We start from the raw sequence: 24,429 nt of genomic DNA, 5'->3' as shown, positions 1-24,429 counted from the left end.
CACTCCTCTGTCCCTCGTCAACTGCAGGCACAGGCGCCCAGCCAGGGCTCTCCCAGGCAGACTGGGAGTCTGTGCAGACTCTGTCCAACCGAGTTGCTGGGCTGGAGAGAGCCCTGTCCGCATATGTGTTTGGCCGGCCTAAGGCGGCCTGCCAAACACACATGCGCCCTGTGGGGAGTGCACAGTGCACTCCCCTCAGCTCGTCATCCCCAATGCCCCGCCCCTTTCACATGGAAACGATAATTAACTGGGTTTATTATCCTTTCCATGTAAAAGGATTTGCAGCTGTTGCTGCTAGGGGGGCAATACTCATCCACCCATACGGAGGAGCCACGCCTGCAAAAGACTGTCTGGGGTGTGCAAAGCCTTGTTCATCCCCTCGTTTGCTCCAGTACACCAGCATGTTTGTAATGTTATCCACTGGGCAAACATACTAGAGTTACTAACATTGAGTAAAATGTTTATTTTTTTCCACGGACTTGCTTCCCTAAAGGAGTTAAATTGCCATGACTAAGGCAATGCTAGTAAAAGATTTCTCAGCATCATGTTAGGGGTATTTGGTATGGTGAATAGTTGCCAAAGCACTTAATTTATTTGTAACGGGATTCTATCTGATATCCATAAACTGTAGAATACCACAGCTCGGCTGAGTGGGTTGTTTTATTTGGAAAAACAATGTCAATTATAGGAACATACAAAAATAGGCTACATTTTATTCATTTTTGTGTTTTGAAAGTACATTCAGTTAACCAAATTTAATGAGATTTATATTTTGCTGAAAACACCACTGTTTATAACCCCTTTTGAAAGCAAATCCTATAGGGAACGTCTCCATGCTTACTGTGAAAAATAACAGTACCTTTACAAATTCTAGAGGCTGGCCGGCATTCCCATCATGCAGTGCAGGGTTAGAGTAGAAGGTTGTTCTGCGGTAGTACTACTCTTACAGGACTTCTGCCAATGCTTCAGGAGTCAGGAATGCAGAAAGATGGTTCATGGATGCTGAGAAAATGCCCATGAAAGAGACTGAGAACTATAGGTAAGTAATGTTTCCTTCTCTATCATGGCTTTCTCTTTGATGACATAAACAGTAATTTAGAGTAGCAAGCTAAATAACACTCGCTCCAAGAGAGAGACCAGAGACATGGGTGAAAAGAAAAAAATCGCCACATGATTAAATTATGCAGCAAAGCCTGATTCACTAGGGTATCCGTTCTGGTGTCAGAGCCGATACAATAGAATTTAGCAAATGTGTAAGCTGAGCTCAAGGTTACTGCTCAAGCATATCTGGGATAAGTATGTTTGTCAGTACAGCAGTAGCAGCTTTCCTTTAAGTGCAATGTGCCTTAGGTTTGTCATGGAAAGACTTGTTAGGTTTCTGGTAACATGTAATGATACACAAGACCACCCTTCTAGCTATGGTTTTCCTGGAGTAAACCAGGCTAATGCAAACAGCTCCATAATTGATTGACCCTGCTGTTACCCTTATTTTGATCTCAACCACTATTTCAATGCCCATATCAAATATGGCGTATGTAAGCCCTGTCTTATCATGGAGGAATTGTCCAAAGGAAATTTGGGAGTGAAATGGTCTGATTATCATAGAAATGGATTCGTTTAGTCAAGAAAAGTACATTCTTAAGGAGTCATTGATGCAAAAAAAAAAAAAAAAATAGGACTTACCTGAACACATAGCTTGAAGCTTAGTCACTGCCCTGGTAGATGTTATTACCACAGAAAAGCCCACTTTTCGTCAAAGATATTGTACGTTTGCATATTAGAGGCTGCTGTAGGTTTTAGTTTTAAAAACACATTCAAAACAGTCGTGTTTTCAACCTTGTCTAATTTTCATTCAGATTGGACTATTTTGATGTACTTTTCAAAAACAAAAAAGAAAGCTTAAGAAAAAGACTTATATTTAATTGAAAATAGTTTTTTTTAAAGTTGTTTAAAAAGTGTTCTGAGGATCCCACATGTGTGGGGAGGTATTCTACTATTTATGGATTCAGATGAAATACCCACAGCAGAGAAGTAGCATTAAAGATAAGTGATTTTACCTTATTGTTTGTCAATATATTGTTGAAACTTTGCTTCTTTGTATGTTTCTAGGTACACCATTAGTTCTAAAGAAATGGTTTATGCAATCTTCTTCAATTGGCCGCAATCAGGAACTATAATACTTGGAGAGCCTAGCGCTTTTGTTGGACAGACAGAAGTAAGTCAACTATTCATGTTCCACAACATTTATTTTTTATTGTGGATCTTGAAAAATATGTTTAGAATGTACTCTTACTTTCTTGACAAAGGTCAAATGTCTTCAACACAGTGGATTATGCGACCTTCTTGTCCATCTTAGTATGTCACATAGAGATATTGGGAAATTCTTCATATTGATTCACAGCACATCTTTCAGTCCATATGCAATATGGAAAGTGCTAAGTCTCACCCAATTCCCATGTTGTTTAGGGGGCTAGATAGGTCTATCCTGTATTCAACACATATGAGGACCTGCATGATGCCTCTTTTACTACAAAAATACAGCAGTGATACCCACCTCTACCTCAGACTGTGATCATCTGTTAGCATTTAATGCGCGTTAGAGTGCCTCAGTGCTGTCCAGAGGTGAATCCTCTACCATATACTGTTTTGTTGGCACCTCACCCTGCACTGCTTCCACATTATTAATCCCACTTCCCCACTTCCCCTCTCCAATCTGAAGTTTGCATTCAGCTACGAGTTTTCATGGCACCTCACTGGTCTTTTGTTGAAGTCCTGTGTTGTAGTTTTTTTTTTTTTCAACTTTATTTTCCAGTTTTTGAATAAACTAACATACAGCAGTAGTTGAAATATAAGACATAACTTTTCAGGTAAATTAGGGAGAGTACATTAACATGGAATAACCAATTAAATCAGCTCTGACAACTCAGCCAGACGTCAAGCACCCCTTACATTTTGGCATGCAAAACCCATTGAGACCCCTAAGATGAGACTTCTTGTTCCATCATCCCCACCATCAATCATATTTTTGCTATCAAAGGAGTCTGCAAAGGCCTCCGGGTGAAGGAGTTTGTCACAGAGGTCACTCCAGACTGCGAGGTCCTCTGCCATGTTTTCATCTCACCTACTGAGCTTCATATATGATTCTTCAGCTAATGCCCATTCCTGATATCACTATGCCAGTGATCAAAATCCGGTGCTCTTTGTCCCATCCATGTGACAGTGACCCAGCTTTTGGCCAGAACCAATGCCAGTTGCAGAAATTTATGTGCCAACTTCCTCCCACTCGGATGGGGTATGTTCCCCAGGAGGCAACTTTGTGGCATAAGTTCCAGGTTGATGCTCACAGTCCTCTTGAAGTCCACTACCACCCATTCCCAATACCAAGGCACCTCCCAAAATTGCCAGGCCAAATGTAAAAAGTCTGCACTAATTTCTCTGCATCTAGGACGACAGCTGTCCGGTTGGCAGGAGTTCATTCTGTGGAAGTCTCTAGGGGTTAGGTAGGTCCTGTGTGGGAAATTATAGTGGATCAATTCAAAGCTGGCGTTACAGGGGACAGTATGGGCTAGTCCATGTTGTTGTTGGCACAATAAAGCAGCATGGTCAAACTGTGCTGCAGATCAGTTCAACGTGATCGTATCTCTAGCACTTCTCTTTCGCTCCTTGCGACAGTTGATGATCAATGCTGTCTTGTGTCAGGATGAGCAGCAACATGCCTCTCTGATCTTGGCAGCACTCCATGCTTTAAGCAGTGAGCTACATGTTAGACACACAAGCAGGTGTGCATTGGTTCTCTAACTTGTAAGGAACGTTTTCAACACAGAGCAGTCTGCTTCCTTCTGTCCTCCACTCCTTTACAGTATAGACTTCTCTACAGTGATCCAGCTGTGATCCAAACCTGGAACGTGGGAACGGCCAATCTTCTTGCCTCTGGATACAAAACCTAAAAGTGTACACTTTCTGTGGTCCAGGCAGCCAGCTTATATCCTCATAGTGGCAGTTGGGGGGCACAGTAAGTCATTACTTTTTGGGGAAATCCAGTAAGGAGTTACCATTACCTAAGGAAGCAAAAATTAACATGAATCTTTCTAACTTGAATTATGGGAGTATAGAGTCTCTTTTAAACAGTTTTCCAGGCAATATACAAGTTGCTTTCAGTAAATGTATCCCTGAGGGTTGCCTGGGTTAGAAAGAGTCATTCTCTTCCTCACAGAAGTATCTTTTGGTGTCTCTTAAAGGGTATGATCAAGGCCCTGCAATTGGTGAAGTGAAAAGATAAATAGGGTGTCACTCTCCATGGTTCCAGATTGTCTCACAGCCACCTTGTCTTTTCTGGAGCCCACTTCCCTTTGGTATAACCTTTACTTGCCTGTGAAAAGAGAAATAGGCTCTTGCTCCAATTTCCATTGCCAAGTGATTGCTAACATAAACGTCTGTGGGCCTATCATCTTTATATAGCTCCAGATGCTGTAAGCCCACCCATTCCTGATCCTTCCAATGGGATTAGTTTTGAGACTCAGATAAACTTTGCCTCTTTCCGGGGAGCATTATGATAGGTTGACCATGCTTGGCCTCGCCCCCTTTTTTATGTTACCTCTCCTTAGCCCCTGTCCTTTTTAGAAAATGGTTCCTCCTTTACCCATCCTTTGGGAAAATGCACGCCGTGGTGTCCTCTTGCATGCTGATAGAGAGGCTTGCAGAGCTTTATCCAGAAAATAGCTTTGCTGATCCAGCGTAAACCTCTTTAATCTGGTAAATTTAATGGGATCCATTGGAGCCAAGGTATGGGGTCTACAGGTCGAGACTCTGTACCCCCATGTTGAAACTATCAGATACAAGTAAGTGAAATAAGGCGATAACAATCTGAACTGTATTGTGGCTTGTTGTTGGAAGACTCTCCACGGACCTATACTGCATTATCAATAGTACGGAAACCCTGACTGTCTCCTACAAACGAACACCCCATAGGCTTTTCAGTCCAGGTTCAACTCATAAAGCCCGACAGCAGGTGAAGCTCTTTTTGTTTATCCGCAGATCTCTTCTGCCAAAGTAGACCAGAGGTGGTGGGCAAGGCATTTACTAAAAGTATTGAGGTTCTAGAATGGTTTTTGGATTGCCATTTGGTACAGTCTTTCTACAAGTCATACTTCCTTTCAGGTTACACATTGGCTTATCCTAGTGATCTAAACCAGTGAAGTAAGCAGAACGTGTTGCTTCCTTTTCAAAACAAGGCACACAAGAATTTGGACACAGAGGTTTGGGAAGAGAGATAGTGAGATAGAGTTGTGCTGTTCAAGGACATGCAGAGGGCCAGGAAAGACAGCAAACACAGCACAATGCTTTGTATCATGGCATTTCCACATCTTAGGGCATAATTAGAATGGGACATCCAGACTGGGATGTCACCTTCATCCATGCTACACTCATACACTCTCACACTTGGGTGAAGGGGAGGAGTAAGGGGTGCCAGTTAAAACTGATGAGCTGGACTCACCCGGGAAATTCAGCAGGTGTTCTTTCCAGATGTGCTACCAATAAAAACAAATAAACATCGGAGAATGATGAAATAAGGAGAAGGATGGCACAGAGCAACTGTGCTAGGTACCATCTTTTCCTCCAGCACAAACGTGACGGATATCCTGTCCGCCTTATTAGTATCCCATGACATCCTATGGATATTGTAAGAAGGTGACGGGGTATCCATTACGTTTGTGAAGGAGTATTATCCCCACCAAAATCTAATTCAGGTCCTTAGCCTGAGTAAAAATGACATTCCTTTTCTGCTGTGGTAATAGTTCCTTGGAAGGCACAGATATCTCCACCAGTCTGGCAGAGATCTCTAAAAAAGGGAGGCAGTCATCGAACATGGTGGCAGAGGTTATGATCTCCCCACCTTAGTGGACCGCCCACCAATCCCTAAAAAAGGCCCTAAATTCTTATACACAAGTATTCGCCTAAAATGGTTCTCTGCATTGTTGCCTTTCAAGAAAAACAACAGTCTGCAAAATTCTAAAACTCTGGCTACAAGATTAACGTGGCACCAACTGTGTATCTCAGTTGGCTAGCAAAGTTGTTTTGGCCCATGAGAAACTTATACACTATGAGTTCAAAATGTTTGCAGCCATTTGCAAGTCTTCTGAGAGCCCTATGGCGTGATGGAATATTTAGGTTTTCTTGACAGAATTCATGTGTGTCTCTTAGCACATCCAGTATAGATATTACGTCTGTCCCCTGGTGGCCCCCACACTCTTCGTGTAGAGCCAGTTTGTCCTGCTTCTGAAGGCTTGTATATTCTGAAACTTTGGAGTATTGCACCTCAGGACAAGTCCTGCATGAGGAGGTAGGTGTGGGTCACAGATCATCACATCTATACACCCAGCTCTGGGCCTAAAATTGGTGGTGGCAGGAGATGGCAGTGTCGGAGCACATTAGAAGGTAGTCTGAGTCCTAAGCTCCTTACGGCTCTGGAATTTGCATTCAGTGCACACTACGATGACATCACCATTTCCTTGCATAAATAGGGCTGGACATAGTAGTGAGTAAACTCAGAACTGCAGGGAACCTAGATGACTTGTCTCTAGTCTCGTTTTTCATCTTCTCTGCAGCAGTAAAGCTAGTAGTTTGCTGGCAGTTCAACAAGGGAGTATATTCCTGATATTGTTGATGGTGCACATATGGCATCAGCACAGGGGATGGGAAAGTAACAGAGTGCAGACAGAATCACTTAGTCACTCAAGATGGTGCACTGTGCTTATGCTGCCTAGTTTCCCCAAAAGCAATTACTGGAGAAACTCAGCGTCTTAGTGAGTGGTGTCAGCACAAGTCTACCTTTAGAGGCCAGTAAAGACATCAGTGAGTCTCTGCAGATGAGTGGGGTTTCACTATTCTTCTATAAAGCATCTGCCTTCCATAAAACCCACTGCCACTCACTCAAAACCTCACCACCCAACCTGGACACCAGTCTCAAAATCCTGTCAGTCAGAGCTCCCCCAGAACAGTACTGACAAAACTAATCAAACACTCTCCTCCCTCCCCAAAGTTTTGTAGTGAATCCTAGTTTGTTTTAATGGGATATAGGAGTTAGTTTAGCCTTTGGCTTGCAGACTTGTGCTCCTGTCACCTAGTGACTTTTACCATACTTAGCTTGCTCTGTTTTAGCACATTTATTTAATTAAATCTTTTAAGATGGCTGCCTTGTTTTTAGTTAGGCCCATGTTTTAGTTTTGCATTATCAGTGCCACCATGCTAAGGCGTCAATATCAAGCAACAAAGATAAACAAACTGTACGTGTTCACATTAGGTACTTTCCCTCTTCACGCTTTCGAGGGAATTGTTTGTATAAATTACTGTCCCAAGCATGTCTTGATATCTATTGTTTGGGAACAAACCTACGTCAAGGGTCCAAGCAGATCTGCATAAATGCTCCTCACTTAAACCGATAGTCAGAGGGATTCCAACCAGATGCCATCACTGCTATCGATGCTGCACGTCGCCCTGGCGCTGACCCAGTCTTCTTGTCCCTACAGAGTCTGACCTAGCGACCTCATTCCAAGGTAACAAGGGTTGGGGGCTCTTTTTATGGACATGGCAATGGCAGATTAGGTTTATCACACCTAGCTCTCTTTTAGGATTAGAGGTTAGGCTCATTATGCCAGTGTATTAAGATATAGTACACACTTTACGTCTTTTCATGATATTGCCAGATGGTGGGGGTCTTTGTATTAATGACTCGTCTTTACCATTCTGTTTCTTGCACTGTTCATGATCCTAATCATTGCAGCCCATGCAATTTACCTCAGATTGCAGTTTTGCTAAATAAAACCTATTGAAACTTTACTGCATCTTCTTCATTGCTTGTGTTTGATTGAGACATGGTGTTTATGTGAGAAAGGGGTAATCTCCGTTTAACCACAAAACTCCCTGAGATGTCACATCTTGAGTCCATTCTTAAAGGCTGCCACAAATCATCTTTTACTGTTTGGGTGTTTGGTGAGGTGCTGCTTGTGAGGCGGGAGGGTTGGGACGACAGTCGCGACTTGTTGTAGGACTGGCATAGTCGCCTACAAACATAACTCCTGTCATCCTTAAACCAGCAGTCTTGCCTAGAGCAAGAGTCAAACTACGACAATTTCTTTCCCGTATCTTTTATTTTTCCTTCATTGGTAATCTCAGCAAGAAATCTGTTGTAACATTCTGCACTCCCTTTACATACTATGATTTATACCACAGTTAAATCACTACTGCTACTTTGCTATCGCTGGAGTCTCTCAGCCAGCACCTATTGTGGTAAAGGTAAATTATTATGCTTGGATGCGGTGTACTTTTATACCCCGCTCAAAATACTGTAACCCCCACAACAGCATTATGAATTCTTTGAACCACTGCATATTTTTTACATTTTACATTCAGGTCAATTGCTTGAATGCTCTCTAATGCCACCAGAGGCCCAAATGCAATCTTGTAGTTTCCAAACATTTACATCTTTTATAGATGGTTGGCACAAATAAGCTATCTAAACAGTTACAAACTAATGCTGAGAACAAGAGAACTATCAAAGTAATATCTAGAAAAAAAGTGGTTGAGGAGTCTCGAGCCTCATTATGGACAAATAAGAAAATCAAGGGGCAATTTATCAATGTTTTGCATTACCATTACACCACGCAAGGTGATGTAGGGCAATGCAAAACCTAGAATCAGATCTATCAAGTCAAGTAAGGTCACCTTCTGTGGCCTTATGCAGCTTGACAATCTGGGTTAACGCAAGGCAGCACAAATAATACTTGGTATTGGTATTGAGACTGACCTGCAAAAGAAGATGAGGGCATTTAAAACATAAACATGATCATCACACAAACTCTCGTGTGGCTAAAAGTGTAGACATGCTTAGTACTTCAAAAGCATGCCACAGTGACTCTGCCCCGACAGTGCAAGGTTCACTGTACATATAAACAAACAAATAAAACCATTGACACACATGTGTTAACACACCAGTGAACACACCCAATAACATAAATATTGCGTTATGTGGTGAAACCCACCCCAGTAGGGCTAGTGTATAGGCGCCCTCATTTGGAAACAGAGGCTAAGCTATTTTCAGCTGGCTCAAGTCACTGATTCAGAAATAGTAAAAAAAAGGTTCAAAAGCAGTGTATCTATATTGCAAGGGGATCAGTATCTACTCCAATGTAGGTGAGACTTTTTTTTAAAAATATGTCTTTATTGCTTTTATACATAAGATAGTATAAATCACAACCCATTAATATATTCCCCAACCGTGTAATCCCTCCCTCCCCCAACGTGCACTGAGTACATTTAATACAGATCTTATGCGGCCAGTCTCTGTGGTCCTGAGGTAGGTCAAAGTTTCAACGTGTTCATGGAGCAGCTGTAGCAATCTGTTCAGAGTCCGAGCCCAAGATAGAATTGTATTCCTCTGTAGTAGGGGCGTCCACCTTCTTTAAATTATCCTGCAGTAAGTCCCAATGTGTGGCATTCTCCCTGGGTCTTTGGCCCTGTAGGGCTTCTTTCACTAACACAGCACTCTCTATTTCCGCCCACTTTTCTAGTGCACCTTGCCATCTACTTGCTATTGGGCCCCCTGGATCTTTCCAGTGTGAGGTTATCTCTCTTTTTGCAAATATCAGGGCCAAGTCTATGAATTTGTTCGAAGTTTTGCGTGACGAGGGGCACGGGAAATCCCCCAAAATTGCTGCTAATGGGTTTGGAGTTTGAGGCCTTTCAGTAGAGCTGTCTATTATCCTGAATACTTCTGTCCAGTAGGAACTAATCTGAGAGCAGTTCCATATCATGTGCATTAGGTCTGCCGCTGGTTCGGAGCATCGCAGGCAGAGAGAATTATTTTCGTTATATATTTTGGTTATCATATGGGGGGTAAGATAGGCTCTATGGAAAATGTACATGTTTATCAGTTTAAATCTTGCATTCCTGGAAACGTTATAGACATGGGCTGCTATTCTGGTCCATTGGGTATCTTCCAGTGGGGTATCAAGATCTATTTGCCATTTTGCTATGAGTTTGTTAAGTGGGGTGCAGATGCTGTTCTGCATGAGTTTATATGTCCTCAAGATTATTCCCCTTTGGTCTCCAGTGGAGCAGAGGAGTTCGCAACCCCTGTGGATCGGGGGTTCGTTAATGCCTGCGCTCCATAGTTTTTGGATAATTCTAATGAGGGCACCATAGGTGAGAAATAATCCGGGTGGGAGGGTAAATCTGTCCTGCAGTTCTGCGAAGGAGCAGAGTTTCCCATTAAGGAACAGGTCGCCTAAATTCGTAATATTGAAAGGGGCTAATTTATTAATATGTTTGGTGATTTGCGTACCTGGTGGGCAGTTCAAAGACTCTAGAGGTATCATAGTGGCGTATGGGGTCTTAGTGTGCGAGCGTTTGAGGTAGAGATCCAAGCAATATCTAGCGGCTTCCCACTCCAAAGGGAGAGGCTCTTTTGGCATCTTGGGGTTCAATACTATACGTAAGATGTTTCCTAGCGAACGGCTTAAAGGTATCTGTAGATCTTTTTCAACTGCGGGTCTATTAATCAATTTCGCTAGCCATTGAAGCTGTCCCGCCCAATAGTAAATTTCCAGGTTAGGCGCAGCTAGTCTTCCCTCCGATGTAGGTCTTTGTAGCGTGTACAATGCAATTCTGTCTCTGTTAGGACCCCATATAAAGCTTGCAATTAAAGAGTTTGTGTTCTTAAATACCGAACTCGGGATTATTAGAGGAAGCGTAGAAAAGTAATATAGGAGTCTGGGCAGTACTATCATTTTAAGCAGGGTGACTCTCCCTGCGACTGTAAGAGGCAGGGTGCTCCAGAATTGCATGCTAGCCTTGATTCCCCTAATTGTTCCATGTATATTCCCTTATAGTATATCTTCAACTGAGTGATAGATATTGACTCCTAGATATTTAAAGGTGTTTGGGGACCAGGGCAAACCCCTGGTGTCGGATGGCTCCGGGGTGTCCCTGAACGCTGGAAAGACTGAGGATTTCCTCCAATTAATCTGGAGTCCCGAGGCAGAACCGAAACTTTCAAGCATTTCTATTGGCCCAGGAAGATCGGCACTCAGGTTCTTGAGGAAAAGTAGCATGTCATCAGCATAGAGGGCTATGTGATGTGTCCAATTATTAATCAGGATGCCCTCATAGTATCTTTTGGATTTAGCAGTTTATGCAAGGGGTTCGACCGCTAGAGCGAATAGAAGGGGGGAGAGTGGGCAGCCCTATCTGGTCCCCCTTCCCACTGTGAAGGGCTTGGAAATGGTGCCACCCGTACGAACTCTCGCTGTGGGGTTTGTGTACAATAATTTCGTCCATCGAGTGAAGCCCTCTCCCAGGTCCAGTTTTAACATTACTTGTTCCAGGTAATCCCACCTTAAACTATCAAAGGCTTTTTCAATGTCTATTGGGATTATTGCTTCGTGTGGTATGGAATTAGGCACGGAGTGAAGAATGGAGACTAAGCGTCTGATATTTTTCGCTGTACTGCGAAGAGGGATGAAGCCCGACTGATCCTGATGAATCAATGAGGACATGAAGGGTAAGAGTCTGTTAGCTAATATCCTGCTTAAAATTTTGTAATCTAGGTTCAACATAGAAAGAGGACGGTATGAGCGGACATCTGTGGCAGGTTTTCCAGATTTCAGTAATGGGACCATTATGGCTTCGTTGGTGGTTTAAGGTAATTTATTATTATGCCACGCTTCTGTATATAATGGGCAGAGTCTAGTTGCTAGTGTATCTTGATATAATTGATAGAACTCTGATGGAAGGCCTTCTGCTCCCGGTACTTTGCCCTTTGCCATGCTTTGTATTGCAGCTTTAACTTCAGCTATCGAGATAGGGGCGGCTAGGGTTGCACTCTCTTCTATACCCAGTCTAGGGAGGGCAAGTGACTCCAATTCTGTGATCTGAGAGCTATTCATTGAATCAGTGGGTGGGGCATAAAGGGAGGAGTAGTATTCATAAAAGCAGGTGTTAATTTCTTTTTGGCTGAGTACTCTGTCACCTGGGGTCCTCTCAATTTTGAGTATAATAGTTTGTTGGTTGGAGGGTTTGGCTAACCACGCCAGTAAAGCGCCTGCCTTATCTCCTTCAGCGTGTTGTCTACTTAAGTACTGTTTGTAGTTGAAGCAAGATAGTCTGAAATCTACTTCAACTATTTTCGTTTTAGTTTCCCGCAAAAGAGGGAGCAGCTCAGGGTGTGAGGGAAGGTTGCGTTCTGTGATTCTTAGGGAGTCTTCAAGCTTTTTAAGTTCAGAATCTATAGCTCTTTGCACACCTACACTTTCCCCGATACAATTGCCTCTGGTTACTATTTTAAAGGTTTCCCATTCTAATGTTCTAGTGGAAGTTGTTCCTGCATTTAGTTTGAAGTAGTCTTTAATGCTATTGTGGAGGAAGTGTTTAAAGGCCTCGTCTTCTAAGGATTCTGCCCACAATCTCCATGAGGGGATCACAGGTTTTTCCCTATGCCAGTCTAATGAAATCAGCAATGGATTGTGATCTGAAATGGTACGGCTCAGATATTCAGCAGAGACTATGACGGGTAGTAGCTCTGGGGAGGCTAGTACGGTGTCTAGTCTAACGTGTAGGTCATGTACTACTGAATAGAAGGAGTATTCTCTATTAGGCGGGTTGAGGTGTTTCCAGCAGTCTCTAATTTGCCAGTGTTGTTGCCATTCCTCAAAAGCTTTAGCAGTTTTTAGTGTTTGAGTATGTGAGGGGGGGTGGGATCTGTCCATATTGATATCTGTTATGCAGTTAAAGTCCCCACTTATTATTTTCGGGTTCGCTAGGATCAGGCTCAGCTCCCTAGACAGAGTGTCAAAGAATTTCTTTTGATCCTGGTTCGGGGCATAAAGACCTCCTATGGTTATGTCCCTTCCATCCAACCTTCCTGATATAACAACGTATCAACCTTCTTTGTCTAGTTTTGAGTGAAGGGCCTGGAATGGAACGCCAGGACGTATCCACACCAGAACTCCTCTTGCAAACACAGAGTAATTAGTAGCAAATATTTGGCCTCTTCATCTCTTCCTAAGTGCCCTAACCTCCTGTTCTAGCAAATTAGTTTCCTGCAGAATAGCAATGTGGGCTCCTCTGCGTTTAAGGTAGCTGCACACCCTGTATCGCTTGGCAATATTATTTAACCCCCTGACATTCCAGGTTATTAATTTGTATTTTGAAGTCATAGTCTTGATTTTCTAGTTGTTGGCTACTATTAGGGGACGAATCCAAGAGTAGTTTGCTGCTACCAAAAGCTATCAGGTGTTTAGAACTAGAGATATTGACCATTCTAGGCCCCAGTGCACGAATTCCCCCTAACACTAACTGAATAAACATAACTCCCAACTCCCACTCCCCAGGACCGGTCACTAAAACTCTTCCCGTCCAAACTGTAAACAATCCTATTCTAATATCCTATAGGTGAGTGGCGTGGCTGGGGTCGAGAGCGCGTGCTCAGAGCCTCTCCCGGGGCCCGGCCGCAACATGGAAAGCTCAATGTGGAGTCCGCTTTTAACACATGGGTTCACCAGCAGTGTTCTTAAGCTAGTGCTGAGCAAGATCCAACATTGGAGTTAATTCTTTCTTAAAATTACTCACGGTCAGGATGGGCCGAACAAAGAACAGTCAAATAATTTCTTCCGATGTTCCTGGAGTTATTATGCTGGTGGCAGTGTCTCGTGAGGATATTGATGACCCCCCGCAGCTGGAGTCCGGGTCTGAGAGGTTACCAGAGGACCTAGGTTTGTGGCAGGGACCCCGGCTAAGGGCGGAGGCCGCATCCACGGCATCTCGCATTTCCTGAAGCGATTGGTGCTTAGGGAGGGCTGCCCCCGTAGTCCGCCTAGAAGAGCGACCACGTTTCTTTCCTGGTTCACGGAGGGGTCCGGGTGGAAGAGCCGAGGTGGACAGGTTCAAGGTTTCCAGCCACTCGCCTACCTGTTGAGGTGAAATGTAGAAATGTGTTTTACCCTCGTATTCTATTCTGAGCTTGGCAGGGAAAAGCATTGCATATTTTATCCCATTTTCTCGTAGGGTGCGCTTGTGACCATGAAACGAGGCTCTTTGCGCCTGAGTTTCTCTCGTGAAGTCTGGGAAGATCATAACCCGTTGATTATTAAATAAAGTTTCACCTAGTTGTTGTGATTGGGCGAGTATATTGTCTCTATCTTTGTAATGTAACAGTTTAGCTATAATTGGGCGTGGTCTAGTTCCTGGAGGTGGAGCTCTGTTAGGGATCCTATGAGCTCTTTCTATTGCAAAATAAGCTGAGAGGCCTTCAGGGGCCACTGTGTTTCTTATCCAGTTTTCCAGGAAGGTTTCTAAGTTAATTGTTGAGGTTTCTGAATCTTCTGGTATTCCTATAAATCTGAGGTTATTTCTACGAGCTCGGTTTTCAGCATCTTCTGCTCTAGTTTCCAGTGTCTTAATGCGGGCTGTTATATGTGATAGTTCTTTGGTTGTTGTTTGTTGTGCAAGGTCGACTGTGGATAATGATTTTTCATTCGTCTCCACTCTCTCTTTCAGTTTGCGGTAGTCGTCTCGAAGTAGTGAGAGGTCCGACGATAGACAGTCAATTTTTTTCTCAAGTGCTTCCCGGGATTCTTTAATAGCTAATAGGACCGTGTCCAAGGTTGTTTCTTGTGAATTCAGGTTATCAGAGCCAGCCAGGTTGGAGGGCTTTGTGGGTTGTTTCGTATTTGCAAAATCCGATTGGGGTTGGTCTTCACTCCTTTTGGGTTTCCCCATGATTAAAACCTTTGCTGTGCGCAGGGAAGGTGAATCGAGTTCCCAGGCCACCGCAGGGGTCAGGTTGGATCACCCAATCCACCCCTGAGTATCCGTTATCTGGGGGGGCTCCCCGCCTTTTCACTCTGCCTCCTCCCATAGATGGCACTGTCTGTGGAGTTCCGATAGGTCCCAGGTATGTGGAGGCATATAGGGCGTGGGGGGAGCTCTATGATTCGGTCTCTTGTGCGTCCAACCGGTATAGATGTCGTGAAGCCGAGAACTGAGCTTGTCCACGGAGGGGGCGGGATGCAGGAGCAGGTAGTATGAGCCGCATCTGCACCCGCTGAGCTAATGAACCAAGCCCCTTAATATGTTGAGATATGGGCCGGGCACCGTGGTCCAACATCCCCACTCCGTTTATAATTTCAGAGGTGACCCGGTGTGTGGACAGAACCAGTCTCTAATGGGGACTCCCGGGGTGAAACGGCTCCGGGGTCCCCGATTACTCAAAGCTCCCTCAGAGGGGAGGGCCTGACTTCCCCCCCCTTCCCTCGGCGACACCAGGGGGAGAATTCTTTTAATTTAGGCAGGAGGGATGGCGAGTATCCTTCGCGCTGCGAGTGCTCCTTTTTAAGTCTTTTGGGGGGCCCCAGAGGTCAGTCTCTTTATTATTTGGGAGGACGGACTCCAGTCCGCTCCCCGCGCTCTGGTGGGGCCCCACTGCTTACCTCCGCTCGTGCCTCCTTGCCCTCATCAGTCCTAGCGCCTGCACAGGGTCAACAGCCCTCCCGGCTGGCTCCTCGAGTTGCTGCTTTCAGTTACCGGACTCCACCGCTACTCCGGGCCTCCGTGCCTTTGTCTTCTCGCCAGCCGCCGCCGCAAACGCCGTGGCTGCCATCTTGTTTCTCAAAGTTTTCCCAGGGACGCCCATTACACTCGCCCAAAGATGCTTTTGCAGGGCAGAATCGCCAGGAACAGGGTCGCCCCCGATGCCGGGGGTCCACAGGGGATGGTCCCAGCGGGTCGCAAATGCTCCAGTGCGCTCTGCGCGGAGATACTGCCGGCCGGGCCCTGATCGCGCCCCGAAGCTCGACGTTACACTTGCAGCCTCATTGGCTGCCGGCGACGCCCCTGTGAGACAGTCAACACTTACTGTGACTCAAATTATGGTCACTAACCTACCTCATCTCTGCCACCTTGGAGGTAGAGGAACAGGGAAGGGATGAGCTTTAGGTACTTGTATGTCCTTGCTTAATCTGCCACAGGTGACTGTGCTGTGAAGGGGCAGCGGCAGCACACCCCGCTGCTACGGGGGCTGCACTGGGTGAATTTATCGGCACCATATTGGAGTGGTGAAAACCTTGCCTCAGGGATAACAGTCAGGTGACTATACTAAGGAAGGGCATGGCACCGCTTGTGTTGCTAATAGAGCGGAAAGTGTCTGTGCCATATTTAGAATGGAGGAGGCTTTGCTTCATACATGAAAACACAAAGATATGTTGAACCTGTTATGGATAGAATGTCAAAACCATCCTCAGACATAATAACTAAAGGGGGGAGGAGTGCAGCGTGCCACGCGGCAGCTGGAGTCGCACGAGGTAAGTATGTTGGCACCTTAATAGAGCAATGCTAGCATCACCTTAGGAGTAATGCAGCAATGCCTGTACTGCTCTTAGGGCCAAATGTGTCCACAAACATATTAGAGTGATGGAGGCATTGCCTCATGCACAGGAAACAAGAGGATGCACACCAGGTTAATGATAGTGCACCTGTTCTCATTACTGGCACAGTCTTGGAATCGAGAGCACGACTCATGGAAATAATTTTGTCAGAATGAAAAAGGCCAAATGTTTTTAACAAAAAAATATTTTTCAAACACTTAATATAAGTAACCTAAACTAACTCAAAGGGGAACTCAGTTCTAGTCCTCATACGAGGAGTGCATATAGAGTGTGCAGACAAGTTAACAGCAGTCTAAATACAAGGGACCTATGCCCAGGTGGAGGCAGGGAGAGGTTACTTTGTAACTTAATGATGATAGTAAAAGGTGGTAATCATGAAATGAGTGGGCTTCACGTGGAGAGTCTGGGCAAGTGGTGGTGGTGGTGGTAAGTATAGTCAATTTTCTAACTCACTCGGTAGAATGCCATAATTCAGACCATATTTATGTGTGGCAAGGTGGAATATTCAGCTTTGCTCCCTTCTAAACAGGCCATTTTTACTATATGTTGGTGGGCTTCCAGAATTGTCCAACACATGTCATTGGGAGAGTGGCACTGATCAATATGGTGTGTGCTTAATTTATTGGTAGCTTTTTTGAAACAGATGTTTCTACGGTGTTCCATTATTCTGACCTATGATGGGTCTAGTGGTCATACCACTATACCTTTGATCAAAAGGACAGGTGATCATGTAGATGCAGTTTTTTGAATTACAGTTGGTATGTCTCTTCTGGACCCAGATGTTAGTCATATCAAGTCTGGCCCCTTTTGTGTGTTGTGTGAAGGTGCAGACATTGCAGGATCGACAAGGAAAATGGCCTCTAATAAGGGGAAGGGCCCATAGGGGACATTGTTCAGGTCCTAATGATTTATGTGGTCTTGTATGTACAATAATGTCTTTTATGTTCTGCATGCGTTTGTTGGCAAAATGTGATTATGGTAAAGTCAGGTTGCCTGTCTGCAGAATGGGCCACTGTTTCTTGTTGATTTTTTGTATTCTGTTTGAAAAAGATGTGAATGTGGTCACACATCTCATTACATCCTCCTGTGTACCGATATGGGGTTCCAAAAAGGCAGCCCTATTGTTGTTTCTTGCCCTTTTGCGGGACACTTCACACAGTGAGGTAGGTAATTGCGTGCCTCTGGATTTCGTGTCAATTATCATGCCAGGAACTCGTAATCTTTTGTGGTATTGCAGTTACGGTGAAGCCGTAGATATTGGCCAAAGGGAATGTTACCCCTACGGGATTTGGGATGGTGGCTGTCACCTAGTAATAAACTGTTACTATCAGTCGATGTTCTATTTGTAGTGATTGTTAACCTGCCGTCAGTGAGGGTGATCAACAAGTCGAGAAAGATTAGGCCCTTGTCTGAGATGTTCTTCGTGAACTTCAAATAGGGATTGAGAGTGTTAATCCACTCACAGAAATGGCCACACTTTGCTGTGTCCCCTCGCCAGAAGATCAAGATATCATCAATGCATCTACACCTTAGTAGAATGCTGCGGGAGTATGGGTTAGTAGTACATAGTATGTTATCTTTTTCAAAACTAGCCATGTACAAGAATGCCAGGCTTGGAGTGAAGGTTCTCCCCATAGACATACCCTGGGTTTGGTGGTACAGTTGGTCCCCATATTTAAAGAACTTTTCTGTCAAGGCCAGGGTAGTGCACTCCATAATGAATCTGACTGAGGTAGGATAAGCCCAATCTTCATCCAATAAGGTTGTCTCTATCGCCAGCTGGCTTCCAGAGACACTCTGAGTTTTAATCCGTGGTGGACATAATTACAGTTGTTCCCCCTTTGTCAGCTTGCTTTATCCTAATCTGGGTATCGTTGGCAAGTAACTTAACTGCCAATAGTTCTTGATTGGACATGTGGCCACCACCTGACCTACGAGAACTGGCTTGATCTAGAGAAAGTGAAGACAGAAAATTTCCTACTCAAATTGAAGGAGATGTGAATCAAAACTAGACACACATTTGGCCTGATGTACGAAAATGGGGGAAGGAGATGGAGAGAAAGGAAAGCTACATGGGGGAGATGCAGGAAAGGGGCAGCAGAACTCTGACTGCCCTAAATCTGAAAAGCAGCATGCCCCCTTAGAGCTACACACAGACATTATGGTACTGCGCTCTCATGTTTCCTCACACAACATCACACACCTCTTATGCCCAGGGGCAAGCTTAAGGCCCAGTTATGGGACTACACAGTTTACAGCGAGAGCCAGTAAACAAGCTACCCAAAGTGAGGTGCAGGCCTGTTGTGCACAAATGTAGACCTACTGCCACCAATCGTTAGTCATGTCATAGCCTGATCATGGGGAAATAGTCATCCATGTTTAAAAGAGTACAGAATACTCCCGGCGTCTCACGTCTCTTCCAGTTGCACAGACGCTGCTTAATTAGAATAACCACTCCAGCCTGGACCAGAAATATTATTTAAGAGCAGCCGTGGTTTCATATGCCTCTGTTCATTGTATACATGACTTTAGATGGATAGCCTGTTCTTTGCCAGTAGCTTTCACAGCTTCAGCCCACGGTAAAGACATTGCTTCAGGCTTACAGACAGGAATCCTGTCTGAGGTTCATACAGTGCAAGACAAGGAACCTTTTAAATTATCACTTATGCCGGTACTGTGGTTATGCAGTTGTAGCAGTATTTCTGAGTAAATTACCTCGAAGGATCAGTCATCCTTTGGTGAAAAACTGAGATAGCAAGCAGCTTTCAGGTCCTCATGACTTTTATTATATCGTTTTTCTAAAGGGGCCGCTATATCTCTTCGAAGCAAGGAAGTTAGTTGGCACTGTCCATGAAATATATTACTAAATGTAATATTTAAAATCATATCTTATTATTTTAAGGAGAAATACATTTAAGGTTAATCACGTATTAGCAAAGACAATGGCTCTGCCTGTAATGTGCTAATGCATGCAAACAGAGATGTGTTCACATGCAATTATTTGTATTTTGTTTCTGTGCACCCTGCCTCTTTCTTTCTTTGCCATCTATAGAAAGTATAGCCTGTTAGCTTTGTCAATGCTAAAAAGGAGTGGGGACTATGCTAGTTCCCCTGAATATTGTTCTGTTTTAAAACTGGAAGCAACAGGGCAAACATTGGTTCAGTCTATTTCTTCGTTACAGATCAGTCAATGTAATGAAGTAAACGTGCTCCTCTGTTGCTTTTTGATAAAGTATTGTAACCTGTATATGTGTAGTTTGTAAAAGTGTGTTTATGTGGTGGGATAATGTTCTCTCGTCATTTTAGCCTTGTACTACGATTAAATCTAAATGTCATGGGCCTGATTCACAAAGGTAAACTTAGACCAAAAGTCTAAGGGGCATATTTATGAGCCCCTAGCTCCACCTTGCGCCACATTAGCGTCATTATTTTTTACACTAATGTGGCCGAACAATGCCAAAATCCCCGTACCATATTTACAGAGTGGCACAATGCATGCATTGCGCCACCTTGTAACCCTTGGCACTAATTTATGCCTGCGCCAGGCATGATGTATGCAAAGGGGGTGTTCCCCCGTTGGGGGAGGGCAAAACAATGGCCCAAGGAAATCTAACAGATTTCCTTGCATTACTTTTTCCGCCACTTTTAATGCCTGCTATGAGCAGGCGTTAAAAGGGAGCACACTATTGTTTACAGTAGGCCCATATGTACTCTGCAGGAGTAGCGCCAACATTTTGGCGCTTCTCCTACAGAGTACATCAATAACTTCATAAAAATGACACTGTTGCCCCTTACCTTGCGCCATGGTGCGCCGTATTTTAAATACGGCGCACACATGATGGCGGTGGGGGGGGCCAGTAAAGGGTGCAAGAAAAGTGGCGCTGCACTGTATGCAGTGTCATTTTTCCTAACTATTCCCCTAAGTTTACACCAAAAGTCTAAGTTTACACCAAAAGTCTAACTTTACTCATAGTAAAGTTAGATATTTTGTTTAAGTTTAGACTTTTTGTCTAAGTTTAGACCAAAAGTCTAAACTTACACCAAAAGTCTAACTTTACTCATAGTAAAGTTAGACTTTTGGTGTAAGTTTAGACCAAAAGTCTAAATTTAGACCAAAGTCTAACTTTACTGTGAGTAAAGTTAGACTTTAGGTCTAAACTTAGACCTTTGGTGTAAACTTAGGCCCTTATTTATACTTTTTGGTGCTAAACTGCACTAAAGCAGTTTTGCACCAAAAGGTTTAGCACCGGCTTGCACCATTTCTGTGCACCAGCCGGGCACCATATTTATGGAATGGTGCATGCCGGTGCAAAGGGTAGGCTAGAGTAAAAAAAAAAAAATGACTTTAGTCGGGTGGGGCTGGCGGTGTAGAAGAAGGGGGTTTAGCACCAAAAAATGACTTTAGGCAGGTTAGAGCAAAAAAAATGGCTCTAACCAGATTAGCATCATTTTATGGTGCTAAACCTACCATGCCATATGATTCCTGCCTTAGAAAAGGCAGGAGTCATGCCCACCACCCCAGTGTCCAGCACAGGAGTCAAGGGTCCCCTGGGCATGGCCATTGCACCCTGTGCCATGTACGGGGGCCCATTACAGGGCCCCCTATGGCACTTTAAAAAATAAAATGCAATACTTACTTATCTGTACTTACCTGGGATGGGGTCCCCCATCCTCCGCAGTTCCTCTGGTGTGGGTGGGGGTGCCCCTGGGGAGGATACCTGCGGGCTTATTCCATGGTGTTCAACCATGGAAATAGGCCCACAGGTTCCCTAACGCCTGCCCTGACCCAGGAGTTAAAAAACAGGGCAAAGCAAGCTTTGCACCATTTTTTGACTCCTCCTCCCTCCCGTGCCCCATTTTTGCATAGGAGTATAAATATGGCGTTAAGGTCATAATCATTTTTTGCACGGGAACGCCTACCTTGCATCTCATTAAGGCAAGGTAGGTTTCCACTTCCAAGAAGTACTTTAACTCCATAAATTTGGTGCTAGACGGGTCTAGCACCAAAGTATAAATATGGAGTTAGTTTTGAACCGAATTAGAGTTTTAAAAAAATGACGCTAATTCAGTGCAAACGGAGTATAAATATGTCCTTTAGACTTTTGGTCTAAATTTACCTTTGTGAATCGGGCCCAAAATGTTTGGCTACTAACTTGTTACAACCACCTCATTTGTTTGCTTCTTTGCTCTTTTAGGTGTACCTGGTTGGATGGGAGAAGTCGCTACCTTGGGTGTCAACGGGGAAGCAAGGAATAATTGTTTCTTTGCCTCCACTAACCTACAGTGAAATGCCTTGCAAATGGGCATGGACTCTCAAACTCGTTGGTGTTGAATGAATAGCATAAAAAGAGACAGTTTAAATCTAAAACATGTTTTATTTCATCAATGTTGTATGGTTATGAGGGAACATATTTCTGCACTAATTAGATGAACTTCCTTTTTGGAACTGGCTGAGAACTGGAAAAAAGAAGCAATATTATGATTTTAGAAGAAAAACATGCAATTCAGTAATTTTGGTTTTAACCTTTTTATCAAGTTTTATGCTGGGATGTTTGCTAAGGAAACTTTGAGTGTATCTTATTGTCTTACAGTTGTGTGTATTGTTCACCCATTATGCCTTCAATAGTTTGAAATGCTGGAACTTTAATCATTTAGACTGTACCCCAAATTACAGTCTAATTTACTCGTAGCCGTGCTATCAAAACAAAAATGATCAGAGACCTTAGGGTGCATCGATATCCAGTAATTCTGATGTCCCAAAGACATAAGCTGCTACATATTTTTTTTCTGTTTCCTGAAAGAAAAACCTGGTTTTGTAAAGGTAAAAACGTTGGGCTGGATGTACAAGTATTGTTTAATATTTTTTAGAAACTAGAACTGCAAAAGTAACTGTGTGCAGCACAAAGGCCATGTCCTCTGCTTCTAATGCATAAACATAATTAAGGAGCAAAAGGTTTGAGGCACAGGGTTAACTTCAGGTAGCAAAGCATGCCTAGTACAGCACTTCTCCAGTAATGCCTGCAAGGATGTTAGTGTCAATTGTAGTTCCCACCCATTCTGCAGTAAAGTGCCAAGGCATCAGTGTGTCCTCTGGATAAGAGGGGCAGTAGCTTTCAGGAAAATGCTGCAAGGATCCCATCTATGCAGCTGAGACAAATTCTGATTCTGGTGCAACTGAGGACCCTCAGTCTGTGGAAAGAACAAAAGGCAGCTCAAGGTCAAGATGCTGGAAGATCAAGTCCTCATCGTGCACACTTTGTTACACTTAGGGCGTTGACTTGATTGGGGGTGGTAGTCCCCTTTTCACAACTAGACAGTAGTTCTGGAACGATTTTCAGAATGTGGGTGCTGCTTTCAGTGTTTCATCACTGAAGTCATAGGGATGGTGAAAAATCTAAGTGTCACACAAAGAATAAGTGAAGCAAATGAGCCACGCCCATTCAGCAGGAGAGTGGCAATGGTGTAGTATGTAGCCAGTGGTACATTTTAGAGCACACCATCACAAATATGTTACTACAGCATGGTGTGATAGCACACTGTCATTTACAAACAACACACTTCAATTTAATTTGCCACCAAATGTGTGCAGTTTTACTTTTGAAATTACTATATAAACAGAACTGATAGATAATGTGTGGGATTTCAGTGAATGTTAATAATTTGGGCATTACCAAGTAAAGAGCCTTGATTAATTTTGCTGTATTAAGATCGCTGTTTACATCATACTTGAACTTGAGAATTACAAAAAATGGGCTTCATTTGTATTTTCCTAACTTGTATATTTTGAAATATTTGTACAGTTAATTTACAGATAGTTGATATTTGTTGTGTTTCAGAAACAAACTGACATCTTTCAGCCTTTACCTGCACACCCTCTATAAGACAGCAAGATGTAACAGTTTACTTTACAAAAGCCTCTCACTTTTTAATTAGAGAAAGGATGTAAACACCAGGTTCCATGTTAAGACAATAAACTGCTGTTTGTCAGAAGGCACAGTCGTACATTTGACCTTTTTTTTTAATGCATGGTGAATGTGATGAGGTGAAAACAAAATTTAAATGCATCTTTATATCTCATTTATCTTCTGAACTCCAGCATAATTATTTGGGGGAACCTCAGCAACCCCGTACACCAATTTCCAACACCTATGCGCCTAGATTGATCTGTATGAGAATGTAAAATGACCTAGCTAGCATGAAGGAAAGTTTCAATTATATCAAGGGCAATGTGGTGAGTATTATGCATACTTCTACTCAAGAACCTTCCTAAAATATAAACTAAATACAACTACATTTCTTAGGTTCCAACCAGAATACACAGGAGACGTGCACAGATGAAATAATCCAGCACAGTCCGCACATAAAGAATGATAAAGTTCTTAATGTCATCTCTGTGGAAGACTTCTCTGAGAGCTCCACTTCGTCCAACTCTTTAGTCCTGTGTTTACTCTGTCCTGTCATGAAATAAAAAAAAAACAGATGTAACATTTATTAACAGGTCTAAGCCATAATTTCATAGTATATATCATTATAGTGAGACAATGAAATAATCTTCCTAGAAATGTTTTAAAAGGAAAAATGCATATATATATATACACCGTACTTTTCAAACATTTCTTGGGAGGGTATTCAGTAATTCTTTACTACGGCATCGGCTAATCCACACCTCAGTGTCCGTAATAGAATTCAAATGTTTTTTCACATTGGCTAGGAAGATTTGCATTCTGTGTTCAAAGCTAGTTCACTACCCGGAAGGTTATGCCTTCTACTGGCTTAAAGTAAAACCTTTTGGAAGTTGAAATATTTAACCAGTCAGCAGCTCCTTTGACATTTTCCAGCAGGCTTTCTAACTAAGAAAGGCTTGAGATGTCATAGTACTCCTAGCTGATTGGGCACCAAACCTTGAATTATTAATAGTGGCCTCTACTCTCATCCAAAGTACTTTCCTTGATACTGTACCAAACAGTTTCCTAATAGGAGATTGTTGTTGTTG

At 43.4% G+C, this 24,429-nt stretch overlaps 1 protein-coding gene across 1 annotated transcript in view; it reads left to right on the top strand.

Moving 5' to 3' along the window:
• FUCA2 (alpha-L-fucosidase 2) overlaps positions 1-23,428 on the top strand; it is a 214,354-nt gene extending 190,926 nt beyond the window's left edge. The window contains exons 6-7 of the mRNA XM_069235122.1: positions 2,110-2,215; positions 21,632-23,428. Of these exons, the coding sequence (XP_069091223.1) occupies positions 2,110-2,215; positions 21,632-21,772 (247 nt within the window). The 3' untranslated portion in view covers positions 21,773-23,428. The remainder of the gene's footprint in view (positions 1-2,109; positions 2,216-21,631) is intronic.
• Positions 23,429-24,429: the final 1,001 nt, after the last annotated feature.

The sequence above is a fragment of the Pleurodeles waltl genome, chromosome 5 (assembly GCF_031143425.1).
Source record: "Pleurodeles waltl isolate 20211129_DDA chromosome 5, aPleWal1.hap1.20221129, whole genome shotgun sequence".
In the NCBI taxonomy this organism is placed as follows: domain Eukaryota; kingdom Metazoa; phylum Chordata; class Amphibia; order Caudata; family Salamandridae; genus Pleurodeles; species Pleurodeles waltl.
This window is presented reverse-complemented; position numbering and strand designations above follow the sequence as displayed.